The sequence below is a fragment of the Myotis nattereri genome, assembly GCF_964212035.1.
Source record: "Myotis nattereri genome assembly, chromosome: 19".
Taxonomy (NCBI): domain Eukaryota; kingdom Metazoa; phylum Chordata; class Mammalia; order Chiroptera; family Vespertilionidae; genus Myotis; species Myotis nattereri.
The window spans coordinates 17904312-17926173 of NC_138095.1; the positions used below are offsets into that span (position 1 = coordinate 17904312).

The window sequence follows — 21862 nt, forward strand, 5'->3', positions numbered from 1 at the left end:
AAAAACTATGCATTATTCCATGTTTACAACCTTAAAGCTTAGCACGGCGTCTCAGACATAATATATGTGCAACAAAAATTTGTCAAAGGAAAGAAAGAGTGCATGAACATATAAGTCGATTGAGTAGAAACCACAGATTTTTTTTTTTCTCATAAAACTTTTTATTGGGACAACATATATATCTGTATAAAGCATACAGCCCTTTAAAAAATTTTTAAATTAAATCTTTATTGTTCAGATTATTACATTTGTTCCTCTTTTTTCCCCCCATAACTCCCTTCCTCCCAGTTCCTGCCCCACACTCCGCCCTCACTCCCCACCCACTGTCCTCATCCATAGGTGCACGATTTTTGTCCAGTCTCTTCCCGCATCTCCCACACCCCTTACCCCCCAAGAATAGTCAGTCCATTCCCTTTCTATGTCCCTGATTCTATTATGATCACCAGATTATTTATTCACTTGATTCTTAGATTCACTTGTTGATAGATGCATGTTTGTTGTTCATAATTTGTATCTTTACCTTTTTCCTCTTCTTTCTCTTCTTAAAGGATACCTTTTAGCATTTCATATAATACTGGTTTGGTGGTGATGAACTCCTTTAGCTTTTCCTTATCTGTGAAGCTCTTTATCTGACCTTCAGTTCTGAATGATAGCTTTGCTGGATAAAGTAATCTTGGTTGTAGGTTCTTGGTATTCATCACTTTGAATATTTCTTGCCATTCCCTTCTGGCCTGCAAAGAGAAACCACAGATTGAAATGAATTTTGTAAAACACTTTCGCATAATTCTTGTGAGCCTACTCTTGGGAAGGAAGGAAGGGAGGAAAGAAGGAAGTGAGAGAGGAAGGGAGGAAAAGGGGAGAGGTTGATTGATTGTTGCTTGCTGTGTCGTGAACTCAGCTAGGCATTGTCATCAGGCCTCTGTGAGGGTGGGCGTGGAGAGGACACAACCTCCACCAGGACAGCTTTTCCCCTTGAGGGCAACATTTTTGTTCTCGCAGAACTCAGACTCTCCCTAGAAACATGCAGAAATCATTTCGCGACCCTGCCCCCGGCCATTCTGACATCAATCCTAATGGATGAACATTTTTCGTGTAAAGAGGAAAAATAAAACAGAAGGGACAAGTTCAAACAAGGCAGTGGAATGTGTGTAAAGGAGAAAGAATTGCCTCTATTTTCAACAGTTGAAAAGTCTCCCGAAGGAGACAGGGTTTCAGAACCGCTTTCCATCACAGAACATTTCCGGGGAACAGGGTGTAGAGTCATCCTCTGGCGGCGCCTTCTTTTTAAAAAAATAAAAATAAAAATATGTTTTTATTGATTTCAGAGAGGAAGGGAGAGAGAGCAATAGAAACATCAATGATGAAAGAGAATTATTGATCGGCTGCCTCCTGCATGCCCCTACTGGGGATTGAGCCCACAACCCAGGCATGTGCCCTTGACCGAAATCAAACCCAGAACCCTTCAGTCTGCAGGCTGGTGCTCTATCCACTGAGCCAAACCAGCTAGGGCTGCAATGCCTTCTTTTACAGGTGAAAACACTGAAGCTCAGAGCGAGCAAACAATTGGCACAAAATCTCCTTACTAAGTTGTGGAGAGCGGCTACAGTGTTTGGGCAGGTTCAAGCCTCGGACTAATGAGAGGGCACGGTCCTCTCATAGCAAAGCCACGAGCAAGTCCCAGCTTGGAAGGCAAAGCCCTCCCAGCACAGTTATAGCCAAAGGCTACAGTTGTAAGCTTGACCTGATGGTCCGAACCTGTGGTCCCAGTTGGCTCAGTGGTGTGGGCTGTGGGAGGTGCAACAAGTGCTGCTAAAACAAAGCTTGATAGAGTTCAGGTGCATGTAATTGAGTAGATGCGAAACCCATGAGAACATTGTAAACATCTTGACCACGCCCTTACTTTGCCTCGTGGAATCTGGCTATAAAATAAAGACGCGGCTTGCAGGCTGTGGTGCTGTCTCTCCATCCGTGGGCAGCCCCAGCTCTACCCTCTTGTCTGTCTTCTTTAATCCTTCACCGCCCCATCAGGTTCACCCCTGGCCATGCTGAGCACGGCACACTAAGTTAGTGGCCAAGACGAGGCCAGAACCTTCAAATTCTTTTCAATAAATTTTTGATTGGGTGGCAGAGAGAAAGGAATGAAAGGGGGGGGGGGAGGAAATGGAGAGAGGGGCTGCTGGCAAAATGAATGGGGTTTTAGCACATATAGGGGGGAATATAATCTGGCTCTGGCTTGGTGCTTTGGATTATACCAATTTTTCCCTACAACAACTGCGGGACAAAAATCTAGCTTTGTTTTATCCTCTAGAATGGTCAACTCACACACTGGGCAAATTTCCCTAATAAATGGTAGACCTAGGGAGGATTCAAACTCTGGTCTGACTCCAAAAGTCATACTGGTCCAGGAGAGCAGGTTACAAGAGAGATTCAAGTGGAAAAGTCAGTTGAAACCACACTCCTCTCCTCCTTCTACCTTCTCTTCCCCTCCCCACGCTCGTTCCAGATGCCTCTTATAAGCTTTGAGTCTCATAATCTCAGGGCTCCTCTCCTGCAGTACAAATCTCACAGCACAAACAGGTAAACACCTGGCCCTCAATGGCGTTGCCTGGAGGGAAGACGAGCCTGGGGAACAGGTGTTACTGAGATGCTCGGTGGGAAAATAAGAGGCTCTGATCCAGGGACCTTGTGCTGGATAGACAAACATAAACACATAAAAATTTAACAAAAGTCATCTGCTCTAGATCTCTACTGTCTGTTTTCCTAGAGTTGTCTGCACCAATAATAATGGCACTATTAGTGAAACTAGCCACAGTTATTGAGTGCATCCTCTATTTTAGGCCCGGGACTGAAGGATGGGCGCCTTCACACAGGCACAGGTGATGCTGCATTCAGTCAGCTTCTTTCCCAGAGAGCGAGCCAGTGATGGGTATGTTGAACAGAGCACAGGTGAGCTGGCTCCTCACTTGTAGGCAGTGATGCAAAGTCACAGATGGAGGAAGTCTACAGAAACAGGAGCTTTCTCTGCGGGACACGATTCCCTGTTAGCCGAGCTGGTAACCTTTCCCATTTCTCACCATGGGATTCTCCTGGAACGAGGCTAATTACTGTGTCAGCCCTCCATTCGCCAAAAGTATGAAGATGCTAAGCCTGCCAGACGGTCTCCCGTGGCTTCCCCTGCTGCTCCAGCCAGTGACAGCTTAATGTCCCATTAGCGAGGGCCATACACTGAGCTGGACTCCCAGTGCTGGGCCACGGCGGTGGGGGGGACCTCAGAGTGGCCTTGAGGTGGGTGGGTGGGGTGTGACGGAAAGAGAGGAGACTGAATGGGACCCCCTACCCTCATTCGCTATTTCTCCCCTCCCCCTCCCCCTCCTCCTAATAACATGGATTAAATGCCTCCCTGACTGCACTCAGTGAGCACGCACTGAGCATGGGCCCTATGCTAGGCAGTCACTGCTCCCGGCACAGATGGCACCCCTGTGCTCACGCCACGCCTCCCTCTGGAATGCCTTCTCCCTTCTCCACAGCATCCCAGTTGCGCTAGTTCATAGGTTGACCTACGAAGTTACACTGACATAGTTTGAAGCCGTTCTAAGTAAGAACCTTCACAATATGAGTAACCTGAATGTGGAACTGGCTGCCTTGTAAGGGAATGAGTTCCCTGACACCACAGGTGCTCAAGCAGAGGTTGGGCAGTGGGTGATAGGGGATGACATAAAGGACATTTGAAAGAGGGCCTGATAAAGTCTCAAAAACCTTCCGACTAAAATTCTCTGACTCCATTCAGGTTGAACCATGTGCAATTGCCACTCTTCCTCTCTCTGGCCACTCATGCCTCTTTAACATGAGAGCACTCCAGTCAATTCTCGGTCATCTGCACCGAAGGAGGAGCCATAATAATACAAAACATCCACATGAATAGCACATTGTCAAACCAATTGGATTTGATCACAGAGTATGTTTGGTTTGGGGCCATCTCATGAGCATTTGAAGGCCTTTCTTACCTCATTGGCTCCCATGCTGTGTATTAATGTTGCAAGGGAAAGCCTACCCATTAATAGCAAGACCTGCCCACATTCCTGGCAACTACCCCATCTGGCTCAGTGGCTGAGAGGGCTCTGCGCTGGGCTGAATTCTGAGCTAAGGGGAGTGTCACTTTTTCGGGGAGATCCATGCCAAGGGACCACTGGGAAGGTCGAGGTGGGCTGTGTTGGAGACAACCCCAGAAGTATGTATTGCCTGATTGAATCTGTGGGGTTCTTCAAACCCTTGATAGGGGGTAGATGCAGTTTGAAATCCTTCTCAGAGCGTGGTCCTAGACTTGGGTCAGCTCCATTCATGAAAAGCAAATACTCCTTCTGCACACGCTTCCAGTGCAAAGGTCCACTCAATGAATGGGAGGAACGGCAAATAGAAAAGCAAGGAGCACACGTGTGTGCACACACAGCTTTGGGTCACTGTTGACTTTTGAAACTGAAATGAACTTGATCCGTAAAACTAACAGAAACTCAGACTAAAAAAAACACACACACAGCATATCCACATTAAAAAAACAGGTTTTCAATGGAAAGAACACATTTCCTTCATCCTTGTCCAGCATTGCTGCTATCTTTGGCATTGCGTAGGGAGTCTAAGTGATGTAATGCTTAAGAGAGTTGGCTCTGGAATTGAACTTCCTGAGTTCCAATCCTGGCTCTGTCACTTACTGGCTGTGTGACTTATGGCAAGTTACTCTACCTCTCTGAGCCTCGGTTTGCACATCTATAAAAAAAAGATGCGGCCGAAACCGGTTTGGCTCAGTGGATGGAGCGTCGGCCTGCGGACTGAAAGGTCCCAGGTTCGATTCCGGTCAAGGGCATGTACCTGGGTTGCGGGCACATCCCCAGTAGGAGGTGTGCAGGAGGCAGCTGATCGATGTTTCTCTCTGATCGATGTTTCTAACTCTCTATCTCTCTCCCTTCCTCTCTGTCAAAAATCAATAAAATATATTTTAAAAAAAAAAGATGCGGATGATAATAATAGTATCTACCTCGTGAAGTATTGTGAAACTTAAATGTCAAGTACTTAACATGATGGCAATCATATGGTAAATACTCAATAATTTCTAACTAAATGAAATACTCAATTTCTTATTATTATGTAATATTATAACAGTTCATCTTCTCACAAGGGGAAATCAAATCCTAGGTACTCTGGAGGGATAGGTGGGGTAGTGAAGGTGGGTGGATTTTTTTCTGATAGTTTCAATGACAAAATGTGGAGTCGAGGTATTTTATCAGAGCTGTAGTTGCCAACACTTGCTGCTCACTGGAATCTGCTGGGGAGCTTTTTCGACAAAGACTGGCTGTACCCAGGCCAAGTCCATAGTAATACTTGGGAGGGAAGCCCAGCCGCCATAGTTACAAAAGATCCCCAGGTGATTCTAGTGTGTGGGGAGGGCTGTGGTCTGCTGGGCTGGATTCTTGCTACTGGAAGTGTGGTTCAGAGTCGGCAGCACCGACACCACCCGGGAGGGTTAGCGATGCAGAAGTGGGAGGTGGGAGGGTCAGCTCCCACCTCGTCCAAGACCTACTGAATCAGAAGCCATGTTTCAACAAGATCGCCTGGCGGCTCCCATGCCCACTGACAGTTGAGGAACACTGGAGTAGAAGACAGCCAAGTTTCACTTCTTGCTCTGCAGTAGGTGTCCCATAAACACCAAATGAAATAATGGCCCAGTTCTCTGAAGTCCCAGAGACGTTCTACCCACAAAGGCTTTTGGAACCTGGACCAGGAGGGATGCCATCAGAGCCAAAACCTGCTCCTCCCCCTAGGCATGGAAACCTTGACACAAGCACACCTGTGCTCGCAGGCCAAGGGTAATTAATTAGCGGGGTGCCCCTGGCACTGAGGCTGCTGGTGCCAAGGGCAAGGGATGATGGGAAGTGACATAGATTGATAGAGACAGAGAGTAAAAGAGATAAGATAACTTTGTTTTCCTGAGGTCTCTGTGAACTCTGGTTTTGACAGTTTGTGCTGTGGATGGCTCGTGTGAGTCAGTCGCACTGAGCGCTGGCAGCCTCAATGAGGTGTGCTCCCATCCCACAGGGATCCTGAGCTCCTGCGTACTGTTCCTATTTTCCCTCCTGTCTCTTTCTTCGCCATTTAGAGCACAGCTTTGCACTCCTACCAATCCCAATTCCTCCTGTCCCCCTAGTTCACCTCCCAAATCCACCTTCTCTCTCTCTCTCTCTCTCTCTCTCTCTCTCTCTCTCTCTCTCTCTTTTTAAATATATTTTTATTGCTTTCAGAAGGAAGTGAGAGGGAGAGAGAGAAACATCAATGATAAGAGAGAATCATTGACTAGCTGCCTCCTGCACGCCCCCTACTGGGGACTGAGTCCACAACCCGGGCATGTGCCCTTGGCCGGAATACAACCCGAAACCCTTCAGTCCATAGGCCGACACTCTATCCACTGAGCCAAACCAGCTGGGGGTCCACCTCCTCTTAACCTGAGTTTCCTAAGCACCTCCTTTACGGGCTGGTGAGTGAGGCCCTGTTCTGTGTGGCGAGAGATATCAAGAACCCAGGGATGGCCACCATACAAAAAAGCATCAAATATTCAAAACTAAGTATCAACATATCCTAGTCACTATGCAAATGGGAATTCACCAGACCTGGAGATGAGCACAATAAACAAAAGATTAGCAGGCTTCCAGAACTTGGCAACCCGGCTGAAAAAGCCCACTGGGAACTAAACCAGGCTCCTTGGGCAGGGATAGAGCACTCCACTTAAAAAAAAAATTGAACCAAAGGACTTGTATGCATGCATATAAGCATAACCAATGGACACAAGACACTGGGGTGTAGGGGAGGCTGGGAGAAGGTCAAGGGGGGCGGGGGAGGAGATATATGTAATAGTCTTCGTAATACTTTAAGCAATAAAACAAAATTTTAAAAAAATGGTGAAATATACACAACACAAAATTTGCCATTTTAACCATACAGTTTTGTGGCATTAAACACATTCGCACTGTGTGCCACCAACACCACCATCCATCTCCAGAAAGTTTTCATTTTCCCAAATTGAAACTCTGTCTCCATTGAACAGTAGCTCCCCTCCCCATTCCTGGAACCTCTAGTCTATTTTCTGTCTCTGTGAATTTGTGTAGTCTAGGGACCTCATAAGTGGAATCATATAAAATTTGTCCTTTTGTGATTGGCTTATTTCACTTCATGTCTTCAAGGTTCATCCACATTATAGTTTGTCGGAATTTCTTTCTGATTCTACCCAGCATCATGCCACTCTGAGAGACAGTGAACAATCCTTTATCTAGACCAGGTCCTGCTGTGTTGTGGGGAGAGGACATAGGGAGGCATACAACTAGTCTCAGCTTCATCGACAAAGGCAATCCGCACGAGAAATGGTTCCTGGAGGAGGGGTGAGAGCCTCCATCTATGAATGTAATTGGAAAAGATTGAGGGGTGTGGAGAGCGGCTACAGCGTTTGGGCAGATTCAAGCCTGGGACTAATGAGAGGGCACGATCCTCTCATGGCAAAGCCTTATGGTCCGAACCTGTGGTCCCACGTGTTTGAGTGATATGGGTGCGGGTGGTGCAGCAAGTAAACAAAGCTTGATCAGGTGCATGTAATTGAGTAGATTGGAAACCCACAAGAACGTTGTAAACATCTTGACCACGCCCTTACTTTACCTCGTGGAATCTGGCTATAAAATAAAGACTCGGCTTGCAGGCTATGGCGCTGTGTCTCCATCAGAGAGGGCAGCGTCTCACCTAGCGCCCAGCTTTATTCTCTTATCTGTCTTTTCTAAACCTTCACCGAAACCTACCCCGCCCCCCTCAGGTTCATCCATGGCCGTGCTGAGCGTGGCCCAGAGGGGGAAATGGGACCCAGAAGTGCGTGTGAAGCTAGTGGATGTGCATGTGGGTAATAGGAAGCCTCCTTCTACAGTTAGCTTAGCTTCTGAAATTCCATCCGCACATGGGTCAAGCATGCAGGGCTGCCTCTGGGGAGAACCATTTGTTCTAGAACACTGGTTTGCCAAATGTCATCCCTGCCCTCGGGCTATTCTCAGCCTGATGGGTGGCTGTCCTCTACGGGTTTGCATCTGGGTCTGTTGCTGACTTTGCTTGACTCAGTCCCTCCTCTCTCCCTGTCCTTGCCCCAGGCCCCTGCTCACAGGGTAATCCAAGGCAGGGCCTGGGACAGAGTTAGAGGCCCCAGTCTTCCCGGAGCTCAGGAGCTCACGTCTCAGGAAGGAGCCAAAGTGGGAAGTTTATTCCTCTTGCTCAGAGTCTCAGAATAAGATGTCAGAGCTGGAAGGAACTTCACCCGTGCCATGCCCTCATTTCACTGAGGACGCGGAGGCGCAGCAGGGTGGGGTATCTTGTCCAAAGTCACACAGACGAGAAAAGACAAGAGTCTGGGTCTCTGCTGTCTCCTCAAGCTTCGGTTTCTTCCTTTAGTTCTGATGCTTCAGCAACAATGACTTCTCCTCCCCATCCTTGCCATCCTTCAGGCCCACCCATCCACTTACTACCTCTGCCCAGGCCTCCAGGGTTGAAGATGGGAAAACCCGTTTCAGAGGCAGCCTGTGAAGCCTCACCCCCAATCATTTCCTATTTGTCCCACTCTCTCCAGGTTGCCCCTTCTCCCTTACCCTCTGGGGTCCCTCTTTTGTTAGGATTGCTTACTTTTTCAACCCAAACTGCTGCAAGGCCTTGGGCAAACCATCTGCGTAATAAAATCCCAACGAGACTAAGAAATTAATGAGCAAATTGAATGGTGCCCCATAGAACTTGAAATACCTTTTCTATGGAATACGCCCCACCCCCTCTGTACACACTGTTATTTCTAGGCCCCCTCCACGGCTCTTTTGTTTCCGAGAAATGACTGAAATGCCCTAAAAGGGACAGTTCAGGATTTGTAATTACTACTCTATTGATTCAGACAAGTTCTTACCTTAGGAATTTTGGATTGATGGGGCAAAAAAAAAAAAAAAAAAAAATTTTTTTAAAGTTCCAACACACCTCCTTTAATCTCATTAGTGCACATTCAACAGACAGGCACGGAGGCTACCCTAGGGGGTGGGGGCCTGGCCAGGCAGACACTTACATGGGGCAATTTCCTTCGCACCTGGAGATGAGAAATCACAGTGTGTCAGGCCTCGCTTTGAAAGACAGGAAGATTGGTGATAAAGTCAGACTTGCATTGGGAGAAAGGACACATTCCATTCCCTCCCGGGGAGGGAGCAGCAGCTGATGGAAACAGGGAGTGGAAGGGAGCACGAGAAAGAGAGACAGAGCAGGCATCTCAAACAGTGCACACCTCCCAGGAAAGAGAGCAGGGATTAAAGCCATCGAAACGAGTCAAGCTGCCCCTCCCCTCCGGTCCCTAAAGCCTCCATTGGCCACATGAGCTGTCCTCAGCAGAGATTACGAAGAAGCCCTCAGCCTTTGCCGGTCCTGCTAAGAATGAAACCAGTATTGCACTTGCTCCTCCTGTCCGTGTATCTCCGTGACTCTCAGCAGTAGCTCCAAGAATCTGGCCCTGGAAGCGTTAACTTCTGACTGAGAATTGGCAAATCATTATTTTGTCAAGTCATGATGCTAAACCAAACCAAGATGAAGGGAAAGACCAGCAACTGTCCTCACCATGATTTTTTAAGGCATTTTAATAGTAAATGACTGCATTAAGCTCTTTACATAGCTCTTAATTTTATCATATTGACGTGGGCCCAGGGAATAAAGACCTAAAATGCCTTTGGATAACTGAAAACTTCATTTCCTAATCCAGCCCCTCCCCCTGTCTCTGATCTGCTTCCCTCCTCTGAAATAGGCCCCTTAGTCCATCTCAACAAACCAGAGTCTCCTCACCTCTGCACCCTTTGAAATGTTCTCTCTCTGGTAACTCTTGCTCATCCTCAGCTCCTCTTCTCCAGACCCTGCCCCTCCTCTGCAGACAGAGGACCACTGTCCTCTGTACCTTTCTATATAATCACACTTGTCCCCTTACCCATGGGTCTGCTCTCCTCTGTCTCAGTTACCCGAAGTCAACGGTGCTCTGAAAATATTAAATGGAAAATTCCAGAAATAAACAATTCATAAGTTTTCCACTGCACACCATTCTGAGTAGCATGACAAACTCTTGTGCTGCCCTCTCTGTCCCACCCGGGACGTGAATCATCCCTTTGTCCAGCGTCTCGACACTTTAGGCTCTCCCCACCCCTTAGTCACTTAGCGGTGTATTTTCAGACGGTCAATAGTAACCTAAGGCTGCATCACAGTGTCTGTGTCACACACCCCACTTTAGTTCATCGTGTGGGCTATGTATCATCTCCCATCGTCACAGGAGGGAAGGTGAGGACAGTTCAGTAAGCTATTTGAGAGAAAGGACACAATTCATATAATCTTTAGTAAAGTATGTTATTATCATTGTTCTATTTTTTTTTTTTATATTCACATATTTTATTTACTGACCTCTTTGAAACATGTCAAAATTCATATGGCTAATAGAACTTTCCATGTTAAAAGGCTGCTCAACACAACAAATTCCTAACAAAAAATATTTTAATGTAGGAATCAACATATGAACATTACATTACTTGGTAAAATTCAGGTTACAGATATAAGATAAATATCAAATAATATTCTTCTGGCTTAATGGAAACCTAACAGTTGTGATGGTCGTGTTTAACCCCTTGGTTCGGTAATGAGAGGAATGGGCAGGGGTATCGAAGAGGTACGAGGTACGCAAAGATTTAACATAACAGTTATGTTAAATAACATAACACTTCGCATAATCCTTAGCCCTTCTGGGCAAGTCCCCGTGGGAAATCTGTGACAAATGCCCTGTAATGTGGTGGCTTCCGTCCATCAGTGACCATTCTGTTCATGTGTTTTAAGCACTGAGAACTAGATTCAAAGTTTGCTCAACAAGCTTATTAATACTAATAATCCCTTATATGAAAAAATAGTTTAAATTTGCAAAGTTCAAGATAAAGCATACTTGTTTTCATAATTACTTTTAGATACAATTGAGACTCACCATACTGTACATAATCAGTATGTGCAGTTAATTCTAGTTACCGTATTTTATATTTGTTGGTCGCCAACTGCACAAATGTTATGCCCCAAAAGAAATGATCAACCCAGCAAAATGGTTACATTTAATTTTTTTTAAAGACAAATAAACTACACTTAAGGAAGAATAGGCTTTTCCTGATATCTCATTTTCAAATTATTGCTACAAACTTACTGAAAGAAATAATTACATATTTTTCCCCAGCATCGAATAATCTGCAGAAAGTTTCCAAGATAGACACATTTCTTGTTCCATTTCCAAAAATAAATAAAGGCTTTCTAACTGAAAGCATTTGCATTCTTCTCTCTCTAGAGTAAACATAAGAAGTACAAAACAATGGTCTCTTGGCTTCTGAATAGTTACAGTAAGAATTTTCTGTCCCAACACTGCCTCAAATTCAAAAGAGAGTTACTTCCTAAGAGCATGGCAAGCAGTCTTCATCTCAAACCAGTCAGTCCGTTTCCATGGCAACACTGCGGGATTCCTTGGCTACCATAAGTCGCATCAGTTGACTGTGGAATTTCTCAATCTTCTTTACATCTTGAGCTTGGTCTGTTCTGTACACCAGACACTGGGTTGCGGGCACATTCCCAGTGGGAGATGTGCAGGAGGCAGCTGATCGATGTTCCTCTCTCATCGATGTTTCTAACTCTCTATCTCTCTCCTTTCCTCTAACTAAATCATCTGTTACTTTAATACACAAACTCCCATCAGAATGCCTATATTTGAGAACCACACGTGCCCTCATGGGGTCGGCGAGGTAGAGCTTCTCGGCCGCGCGACTGAACTCCTCCCAGGTCTGGAACTGCGGCATCGTGGGCCCGCGGCAGAACCGGACGGGGAGGCAAGGCCGGGACCGGAGCGGCGCGACCCGGCCCACCTACCTTCCTACCTCCCGGCGCCGCCACCCCATTGTTCTATTTTATTTTTAGTTATTGTTGTTAGTCTCCCACTGTGCCTAATTTGTAAGTTAAACTTTATCATAAGTAAGCATGTATAGGAAAAAGCATAGTATATTTGGGTTCAGTACTATCTGTGGATTCTGGCATCCACTGGTTGTCAGGATTGCTGGAATCCTATTGCACTGCAATTCCTTATGCAGTGATGGCGAACCTTTTGAGCTCGGTGTGTCAGCATTTTGAAAAACCCTAACTTAACTCTGGTGCCGTGTCACATATAGAAATTTTTTGATCTTTGCAACCATAGTAAAACAAAGACTTACATTTTTGATATTTATTTTATATATTTAAATGCCATTTAACAAAGAAAAATCAACCAAAAAAATGAGTTCACATGTCATAGGTTCGCCATCACTGCCTTATAGTAACATATCTGCTTCTCTCCCTCTGCAAACTCCTTGAGGGAAGGGGTGATGCTCACCCATCCTCCTGGTCCTATGCATCCTGTAGAAAGTCCCCTCCCCAGCAGAGGTGCTCAGCCACTGGCAGAGGAGGGAATGACTGGCACATGGGCCCCTTAATCCACAGTCCGGGTACAAAGACAACTCCAAAGTGGAAAACAGGGCCCTGGCCCTTGGGAAGTTTACTTTGAGAGAATTGAGTGAATCAAACAGACTTCAGGGAGACAATATAAAGCATTTGGAATCAGTGTGACTCAGATGATGGGCACAATAGCTGAGGGAATTTTAAATGGAGGGGAAGTCATTTCAGGGTGGGGTTTGCCCGAGATGGTTTCATGGAAGAGTTGAGTTTTAATCAGGGCCTTGAAAGAAGTATAGAATTCAAATTGGCAGAGGAAAGCAGGGATAAGCAGGGAAGGGTGAAGAGTAGGAGTGAAGGCCTGAAGGAATTACGCCATGGCAAAAAACAAAACAGGAACTAGTCCCTGGGGTGAGGGCACAGGTAAGAACTAGGAACCAACACAGGAGTTCTGAGATGGGAGGCAGGGTGGGAAGACTGGGACTCGCCAATAGGCGGACCTAAATGCCAAGCAGAGTTAATAGAATTTTATTGCTGGAAATAAATTTTTATTTTCTTTTTATTGGAAAGATTAGGCATCATCTAATCCAACCCACTCTGTTTCACAGATGAGAAAACCAAGGCACAGAGAGGGAGCGTTGCTTCCCCAAGGTGGTAGACAAAGCAGCAGCAGCAGGAAAAATCAATGCAATGGCTGACTTTTAGAGAACTTTTTAAAAAATATATATTTTTATCGATTTCTAGAGGAAAGGAGAGGGAGAAAGAGATAGAAACATCAATGATTCGCAAAAATCATTGACTGGCTGCCTCCTGCTAGGGATGGAGCCCACAGCCCCAGCCTGTGCCCTGACCAGGAATCAAACCATGACCTCCTGGTTCATAAGTTGACGCTCAACCACTGAGCCACCCCAGGTGGGCCTTTTACAGAACTTTTAACAACACGTTGAGCATGGCTCTGAGCACTTTCTACGCATATCTCTCTTAATTCTCACAACAAACCTGTATGGTAGGGACACTATCCCCATTTTGCAGATCTGGAAGCTGAGGAGTTTAGCAGCTTGCTCAAGTTCATAAGGTAGCACGGACAAATGACAGACGCAGCACTCTGAAATTGATCTCATAGGTGGTAGTGCTGGTAGAAGGAACATAGGACTGAAATCAAAGGACATGCATTCAAATTCTGGCTCCGCCCCGGTAGTCATGTGACCACAGGCAAGTTACCTAACCTTGCTGAGCCTCTGTTTCCTTATTGGTACAAAGGGGGATAATGATTCCTACCTCACAGGATTTCTGTGGGGATTAAATAAGATTATATGTGTCAGGTTCTTGGCACATAGTATGTGCTCAGTAAACATTGGTTCCCTCCCCTCCCCATCTCCTTCCTTCCAGGACCCCTCACATCACCTCCGTGGTCCTATGGCTTCAACTCCTCCCCTCACCCCATAGGTCCCCTCCAGACATTGGTCTTCCGTGTCCTGTGTTGGAGCCAACTGGGGGGTGGGTGTGAGGGTGGAGGAGGAGAAGGAATCTGGCTTTCCTGAGAGATTGGCACTGTTCTCATTTGCCTCTGCTGATGCTAGCAGCATGGGTGGCAGAACAAATCTGCTCCCCTGCTGGGGTGAGGTCTGATCAGGAAGCCCCATCATGAACCAGCGGAAAGACAAAGCTACACTTCCCCACCCCGTTCATGGAATGATCTAGCCCTGGCCCCAGTCCTTGGCCCTTAGGTTTCTTGCGTTCCTTATTCCCTCTCCACCCTCTTCACTCAAACTGCCTCACATGCTGAGTTGTGCTGCTTCGTTGTTCAGTAGGAGGCCTTCAACAGTATGCATCAGGAGGCTCCTTGGTAGGGGTCAAGCTTTTGCTGCAAGAACTTTGCTCAGAGCAGGTTGCTTGAGATGGAGAGATAAGATGCATAGTTTCGGTCCTGACTACGAGATGGGAGAGGAGGAACATTCATCTCTCCTTGAAAACGTCCCTCCGGTGTCTGGGTAATTGAACAGCTTCATAGCCTCTTGATTGCAAACCACCATCGCCTACCCTCTCACGTGTCAGCAATTTTGAACACATTTGCAAATTAGTGTTGGGGGTTATGGACGTGAATGAACTGGGTTACGACGTCCTCCTGAAGGAAAGGTCACGGTCGGGGAACCAGAAGTTAGCAAACCTGCACACTGCACACCCTCTCTCTATTGCATGTAAATGAAGGGAAGGCGGACGCAGGGAAGACATTGGAATAGGACCTGGCATTTCGCAAGGACCTGCTGTGTGCGCAGCGCTGTGCGAGCGCTTTGTGTGTGTGTTCTTGCTCAATCTTTCCAACCACCCGCCAAAGCTGATGAAACCAAAGTGCCCAGTCAGCCAGTCCTGGGTTTCAATCACAGTCTCAACCGTGTAACCGAGGCCTATTAACCTCTCTCGGCCATAACTTCACATTGAAAAGCAGCGACGACAGCACCCATCTCACCGAGGAGTTCAGAGGTTGGAAGCTTGTCAAGAACACAGCACCTCTGCCCAGCTGGTGTGGCTCAGTGGTTCAGCGTCACCCTAGGAACCAGGAGGTCACGGTTCAATCCCCAGTGTGGGGCATGCAGGAGGCAGCCAATCAATGATTCTCTCTCATCACTGGTGTTTCTATCTCTCTCCCTCTCCCTTTCTCTCTGAAATCAATAAAAACATATTTTACAAAAAGAAGAACACAGCACCTCCTGGCTCAGGGCTGGTGGCTCAGGATTGGCTCATGCGTGAGCAGGAAGTAGGGAGGCCTGCGGCTCTGGGCCTGGGAAGGGTTCGGTTTTGTCTTGTTGCATCTAATGGGCGTTTGTTCCAGTGAAAATGAGGGTGAGCAGTTTGGTCGGCTCTGGAGTGTTTTGGAAAGTGTGAGAGGCCCTGGCGTGGCAGTCAGCTGGCCCGTGGCTGTCCTGTCCAGGTGACGGGCCTTCCGTTTCCACATCTGTGACATGACACGGCTGGGCTCGGTGATCTCTCACCTTCCTTCCCGCTCTGCAAGGCACCTGGTGTTCCCAAACATCAGTTCATCTGTATCATCTCCACAGTCTCCTGCTGGCCTTTCCAATGTGACAGACAGCTGAAGAAGCAGAAGGAAAACAGCTCTTAAACAATTTCACAACAAAACAAAGCAAGCTGCAGGCCCTGCTCCTGGATTGGATACGTTTTCCATTTCTTACGCTGTTCACCTGCCTATGGAACAAAAACAAGAAACGTGTTTTTCTCCTTCCTTTTTTTTTTCTTTTAACAACACACACATTGTCTTTCTACCTGGCTTTTCATGTGGGCCGTGTGCCAGTAACATGGATAAGATCTCTCAGGAAATTTCATAATGTCACATACTTATGCAAATCGGCAAAGTGTTTATAGCAACAGGTACCACAACAGCACCCTGAGGTCCCAATTAGTACAGAGCAGCCCGGCACCCTGCGCACGTTGGGTGCTGTGAACACGGGAGGACAGCTCTGAAGGAAGAGGGTGGGGAGAGAGCCATCAGAGACGTTCTGAACGCTCCAGGTTTCACCCTGGCTGCTCTGGTCAAGCCGCACTGGTCAGAGCCACTCCATCACTGAGCCTGGGTTTCCAGTCTGTGCAGGGAGAGGGTGTGGCTGCCCCATTTCGTGGGCCCCAGGAGGGCTATGGGCCCTACGCTGGGTCGGCTGGCCACTGATTCCATTCCATCTGCTATCAAGTAGACTCTGGAGTGAAGGTCACGCCTCGGCAACTACTCCAAAGGCCCTACACAGTCAGGCCTACAGGGCACAGGCCCACATTATGTTTCAGTGATTACCTGGATGTAGGCCAGGGTCATGGGTCAACTCCACCACTTACTAGCTCTGTGACTTTGGGTAAAATACTCGCCTTCCTTGAGTCCCATTTCCCTTCTTTTTAAACAGAGGTAGCCAGGCCTGAGTTTTCGACGCAGTCCCACTTTCTAGCTGTGTGTAATGCAGCCACCTCATTGGGTCCTTTGGGAGTTAAATGTTTATAAAGCACTAGCACAGTTCCGACGTATAGCAAGTTTCCAATCAATGGGCATTGTCATCCTCCTCCTCATCTTCTTTATCATCATCATCATTATTTTGGGACATTCCCCAAGCTGTATTGCAGGGAGTGAAGGGAGGGCGGGGGGTGTTAATAGGCAATATTTGAAAACTGGGCAAATTAACTAGGGAAGTGCTAAGTAATTAAGGAGCAAAGGTGGACAGGCTTTCTTCCTGCAAGATTTCTGCCCTCATGAGAACTGCGACTTTCTGAAAGGGGGTTATAGTGCTCATTATTTCTCAAATTGGTTTGTCCTCGGGACTCCCTTTGGTTGTGGGCCATTTGGGGGGACCCATTATTCGTGAAATACCTTTGGGAAATTCTAATAAAGGCTTAGGCTGCGAGAAAAGGAACCTCAAAAAAGAAGAACCTGGTGAGAAGTGAGGAGTAGGAGGGACATTTGAAGAAGGAGGAAAAGAAAGGACTTGAAGAGAAAAGATCCTGACAAAGGTGTTCACTGGAGCCACCTGGATGCCACTGTGAGGTCCGAGCATTCAATGCAAGCCTTGCTTCTCAGGGGGCTCTTGTTACATTAGCTTGTTCTGAATCTCTACACCAATCTTTGGGGGAGCCAGGCCGATTGTTCCCATTTTACAGATGACCATCGTTAGTCACCAACAGGTGAAGCTACTAGCCCAGGACCACATAACTAGCAGGTGGTGCCTCTGAGACATAAGCCCACTGTCTCGAAGGTCAAGTTCTACTTTTCTGTGGGAGAAGAAAGTCGATTTACATTCCAGCATGCAGGTTTTTCTAACTCCACTTAGCCCGGAAGAGTTCAATACTCAGGATCAGTTTTGGCTTATTCTCAGTTTTAGATGTCACCTGGTTGTTTTACTTGTAGTCTCTTTCCAATGTTTACATTTGGAACCTTGTAAAAATTTGCTCTATTGAGAAGCATAATTGGACCTTACCGAATGAATTTTAAATGAATCTTAGCTTTCATTGACTCAAATCCCACCCCCGCTTTCTGCCTGTCTTTCTCTGTAACCCCACCTCTAACTTTACAGCTCAGTGGTCTTGGATTTAGACGCCTGCGCTCATGTAACCCTTTTAGAGCCCTCTGACCTCATCACCGAAATTGCTGGAGTCAGCCTGTTCCCTTCCCAGTCCTTTAGGAGAAGGAAAGTCTGTGGGGCCTGTTAATAGTGCAAGAAACAGCACCCCACCCAACACTCTGTTTAGCTTGGATGAAGAATGGACGCGGTGACAATGCAAAGCGCCCTGGGCAGCGACAGGACCTGGTGATATTCCTAAACCTCATCACCCACTGATTAATTACTAGGCCGCATGCACAGAGCGCTGCCTCAGTTGTGGCCTTTGAGGTGGTGCTGGGTGCTGTGGGCTTGCTCCCTCCACTTCTGCTGTGTGCGCCCAACCAGAGAACACTCCCTGCCAAGGGGTAAGTACAGGCAGTAAACAAACATTCTTGTCAGGTGATGGCGATCAATTAGGGCCTGAGTGGGAGTCCGCCTGTCACACCCAAGCTTCTGGAAGCCAGCTCCAGGCACCTGGGAGCCTGTGGAGGGAGGCCTCTCTCCCCTGTCTGTTTTGATGGCTGGCTTTTGTTTTCTGTTTCTGTTTGTACTGGGAAGCCAAATGCCAACCAAACCAAAAGGCTCCCTCTTAAGTCCAAGACCCTGAGATCAGAGACTCTTTCTCCCACTCGGTCGTTCAGAGCTCGTGGATCCAGGCTTCTCTGTGCACAGCGCGCTGTGAAGTATCTGGAGCAGCGGTTCTCAACCTGTGGGTCGCGACCCCCCTTTCGCGGTCGAACGAGCCTTTCACAGGGGTCGCCTAAGACCATCCTGCATATCAGATATTTACATGACGATTCATCACAGTAGCAACATGACAGTGATGAAGTAGCAACGAAAATAATTTGATGGTTGGGTCACAACATGAGGAACTGTATTTAAAGGGCCAGAAGGTTGAGAACCACTGCTCTGGAGGCAGCTGAGGAGGAGGACTGACCACCAGAAGCTCACAGGCTGGCTGTAGGGACAAGATCCTCAAACCAAGGAGCAGGGGAAACGGACCAGAGCAGATACTGTCCTTGGAGGCTGTGTTGGATGGAAACAGCAGCACTTCTGTTAGTTCTGTGAGGATGGACCATCTGCAGATGGTCCTGGAGCAGCCGGCCACCACAGCCTCCGCTGCCCCAGCCGCTAGCGGAGGAGCAAATGAGTGAGACAGCCCCGTTTCTGCCAAGGATTTGTGTTTTAAGTGGGACACAGAGGGAAGACGCTGAGGTTCAGAAAGAGTTTAATGTCTGCCAGGTTGCTGTGGTAGAGCTGAGCCTGCAAACCAGGCCTGCCCGGCTCTGGGCCTGAGCTGTTTTCCACAGCGTCATTGACCCTCCAGGAAAGGAAGGAAACAAGGAATAAAGAAGTGGAACTCGGGCCCTAGCCGGTTTGGCTCAGTGGATAGAGTGTTGGCCTGCGGACTGAAGGGTCCCAGGTTCAATTCCATTCAAAGGCACATGCCCAGGTTGTGGGCTCGATCCCCAGTAGGGGGCATGCAGGAGGTAGCTGATCAATAATTCTCTCTCATTGATGTTTCTATCTCCCTCTCCCTTCCTCTCTGAAATCAATAAAATCAATATATTTTTTAAATATATTTTTTTTAAAAAAAGAAGTGGCACTCGGGGCTGACCACGGGAACCGCTCTATGGAACTGCCAATGCCCCAATAGGGCCTGGAATGTGTTACATGAAACTCCTAAGTGGAAGAAATCGCTTAGAAGAAGGACCCAGTGTGGCCCTCAGCTCCTGATAGCAGTCAAGGGCGCATACCTTGGTTGCAGGCTGGATCCCCAGCCCAGGTCAGGGCCCGAATGGGAGGCAACTAGTTGATGTATCTCTCTCACATCAATGTTTTTCTCTCTGTCTCTCCCCATCCCTTCTACTCTCTCTAAAAAAAAAAAATCAATGGAAAAATATCTTCAAGTGAGGATTTGCAACAACAATAAAAAAAGAGGCAAGGAAATGACAGGCATGGCAACTCAGGGGAGTGCTTATCTCTGGGAAGGACACAGACGGTATGAGAAAAGAAAACAAAGGTTATTGGTAATTTATTGGCAATAGTCCAGCCCTGGGTTAGGCGGTGGGTCCAGAAGTGTTGGTGATGTGATTCAGCAAGCACACATACATAAAATATAGTCAGATCCAAGATGGACTCCAATGGACTGACGGGGACACTGTGCCATGAAGCAGTGATTATGACTCATCCAGTTCTATGAAACCAAGGCTCAATCAGTCAACTAATAACTAGGAAATCCTGGGCCCATTACATGCTAATTATATGGGCCAAGTTAAGTTGCTTAACATAGCTTAATCTCCGTTTTCTTGACTGTGGGGAACTAAAATCCATGAGTCATTATAGAGATTAAAACTGAGCAATAAAAATGAGAGCTAATATATTTTATAAGCGCTTTCTTAAGGTATCATTCACATCCCATCTAATTCACCCATTTCAAGTCTACAAGGTCGTGCTTTTTAGAGTATTCAGAGTTGTGCCATCAGCACAATCAATTTCAAAACATTTCATCACTCAGAAAGAAAAGAAAAAAAACCTTGTGCCCATCACTCCAGCCTGAGGCAACCACTAATCTGCTTTATGTCTCCGTGACTTTGTCTGTTCTGGACATTTCTTATAAATGGAGTCATATAACACATTGTCTTTTGTGATGGGAGCTAATATTTTTATCCTTCCCTAGAGGGGAAATTCTTAGAGGGTAGCCGTGTAAATCCCTGGGAGAGAAGTTAGCTTGAAACGCAGGCGGATAGGGCAGGGGCTCAGCGGGAAACAAAGGCAGGCAGAACATAGACAGGGGCAGACACGGCAGTTTGAGCAAGGCTACCCACAGATACCAACCATGCTGAAAAAAACACAACAAAATGTTTTTGGATACACAGCAGGAGGCCTGGGAAACCAAGGGAGGGCCTGCAGTAACAAGGTGTACGTACACATAGAAACAGAGGACGTTCAGGTCCGTTGCTGGGCAAGAACAATGTAGGGAATCTATTAGGTGGTGATATAGACAGATATGGAGCAGGCTTGGGGCAAATACGGTACATACTCCTGGACTACCAACTTTAACGGGCAGACCATTATTGGGTCCCCCTCCGCTTGCGGGGAGTCTGAATCTGCTTGTAATAAATTTTCCACGCTTTTGCTTAAATCTTCTGGTCCGGGGAGCTCATTCTTTGGTGTCGAGAGACTGACCCCAGGAAAACACCTGGGATTACCGTTCCAGTTATCACTTGTTGGCCTTCAAACATCTGCAGCTCGGCTGCTCGTGTTAATGCTAGCTGCAGTCCTGACCACGAAAATCATTTTCCTTTCCATGATGAAGCACTATCTATCATCAAAGTGCTGCAATATGCCGTCTTATTGACCCAAGTCTAACAGTGCCCTGGGAAGCAGGCGTAGAGAAGCCTAGCCACTTGGTCAAGGTCACATGAGTGGTTACTGGTTCAAAGCAGAGATCCCTACTCAGGTCTGTCTGACTCCAGCATCTGGGATCGTAATCATTACCTGGTCACGTCCCTGTGCACAACGAAATGCTCTACCTTTTGGGGAGAGGGGGAGTAATTAGCTTAATTTTTAAACAATGACTTTTTGTTCTGGCTGGCTTGCCGTTTCCCTTGGAATCAATCAGGATTACTGGCTTGAAGGATTCTTTCCCTGACTAATGTTATTTATACTGAATCTTCTTTTCTAGAAAAATGTACCAGTGGGAAGAGCAGCAATTATCACTTGAGAAAAAATGTGCCGCCCAGCCAGCGTGGCTCAGCGGTTGAGTGTCAACCTATGAACCAGGTGGTCACGGTTCCATTCAGTCAGGGCACATGCCTGGGTTGCAGGCTCAATCCTCAGTGTGGGGCCTGCAGGAGGCAGCTGATCAATGATTCTCACTCATCATTGATGCTTTTCTCCCTCTCTCTTCCTCTCTGAGATCAATAAAAATGTATGGGGGGGGGGGTGCGGGGGGAAATGTGCCAGTGAATGAGCAGGAGGCTGTTGACTTACAGGTTGGTAAAAACGATAAAGCGCTCCCAAGTCCTTCATTATTGGTGCTCAGTTAGGATGCACCTTCTGTTCTGAGTTCCTGTGGGTGTGAAGGAAACGAAGCAGGAGCTGTTCTTCCCTGGGCAATGGTGGGCTTTCTCTGAGTGCCGGGCAGCTCCCGCTGCCTATTGGAAAGAAACGACAGGCAACAGAGAAGTGCGTGGGGGACCAGCTCCACCTAATTGAAGTAACACATATATTTAAACTGCTGTGTG

At 47.1% G+C, this 21862-nt stretch overlaps 1 protein-coding gene across 1 annotated transcript; it reads right to left on the reverse strand.

Moving 5' to 3' along the window:
- Positions 1–11339: 11339 nt before the first annotated feature.
- Positions 11340–11949, reverse strand: LOC308535025 (signal recognition particle 9 kDa protein-like). Its single transcript, XM_081113736.1, has 2 exons — positions 11760–11949; positions 11340–11654 (listed from the first exon to the last, which is right to left on the reverse strand). Exons 1-2 carry the CDS (start codon positions 11895–11897, stop codon positions 11535–11537), a joined length of 258 nt encoding a protein of 85 aa, XP_080969862.1. The 5' UTR covers positions 11898–11949; the 3' UTR covers positions 11340–11534.
- Between the last annotated feature and the right edge of the window lie 9913 nt (positions 11950–21862).

Bases quoted from the DNA above. Each gene is read 5' to 3' on its own strand.
- LOC308535025 (XM_081113736.1), bottom strand. From the start codon at position 11,897: ATGCCGCAGTTCCAGACCTGGGAGGAGTTCAGTCGCGCGGCCGAGAAG. The intron at 11,655-11,759 runs GTTAGAGGAAAG...CCCGCAACCCAG, and splicing joins TTAAAGTAACAGATGATTTA to TGTCTGGTGTACAGAACAGA.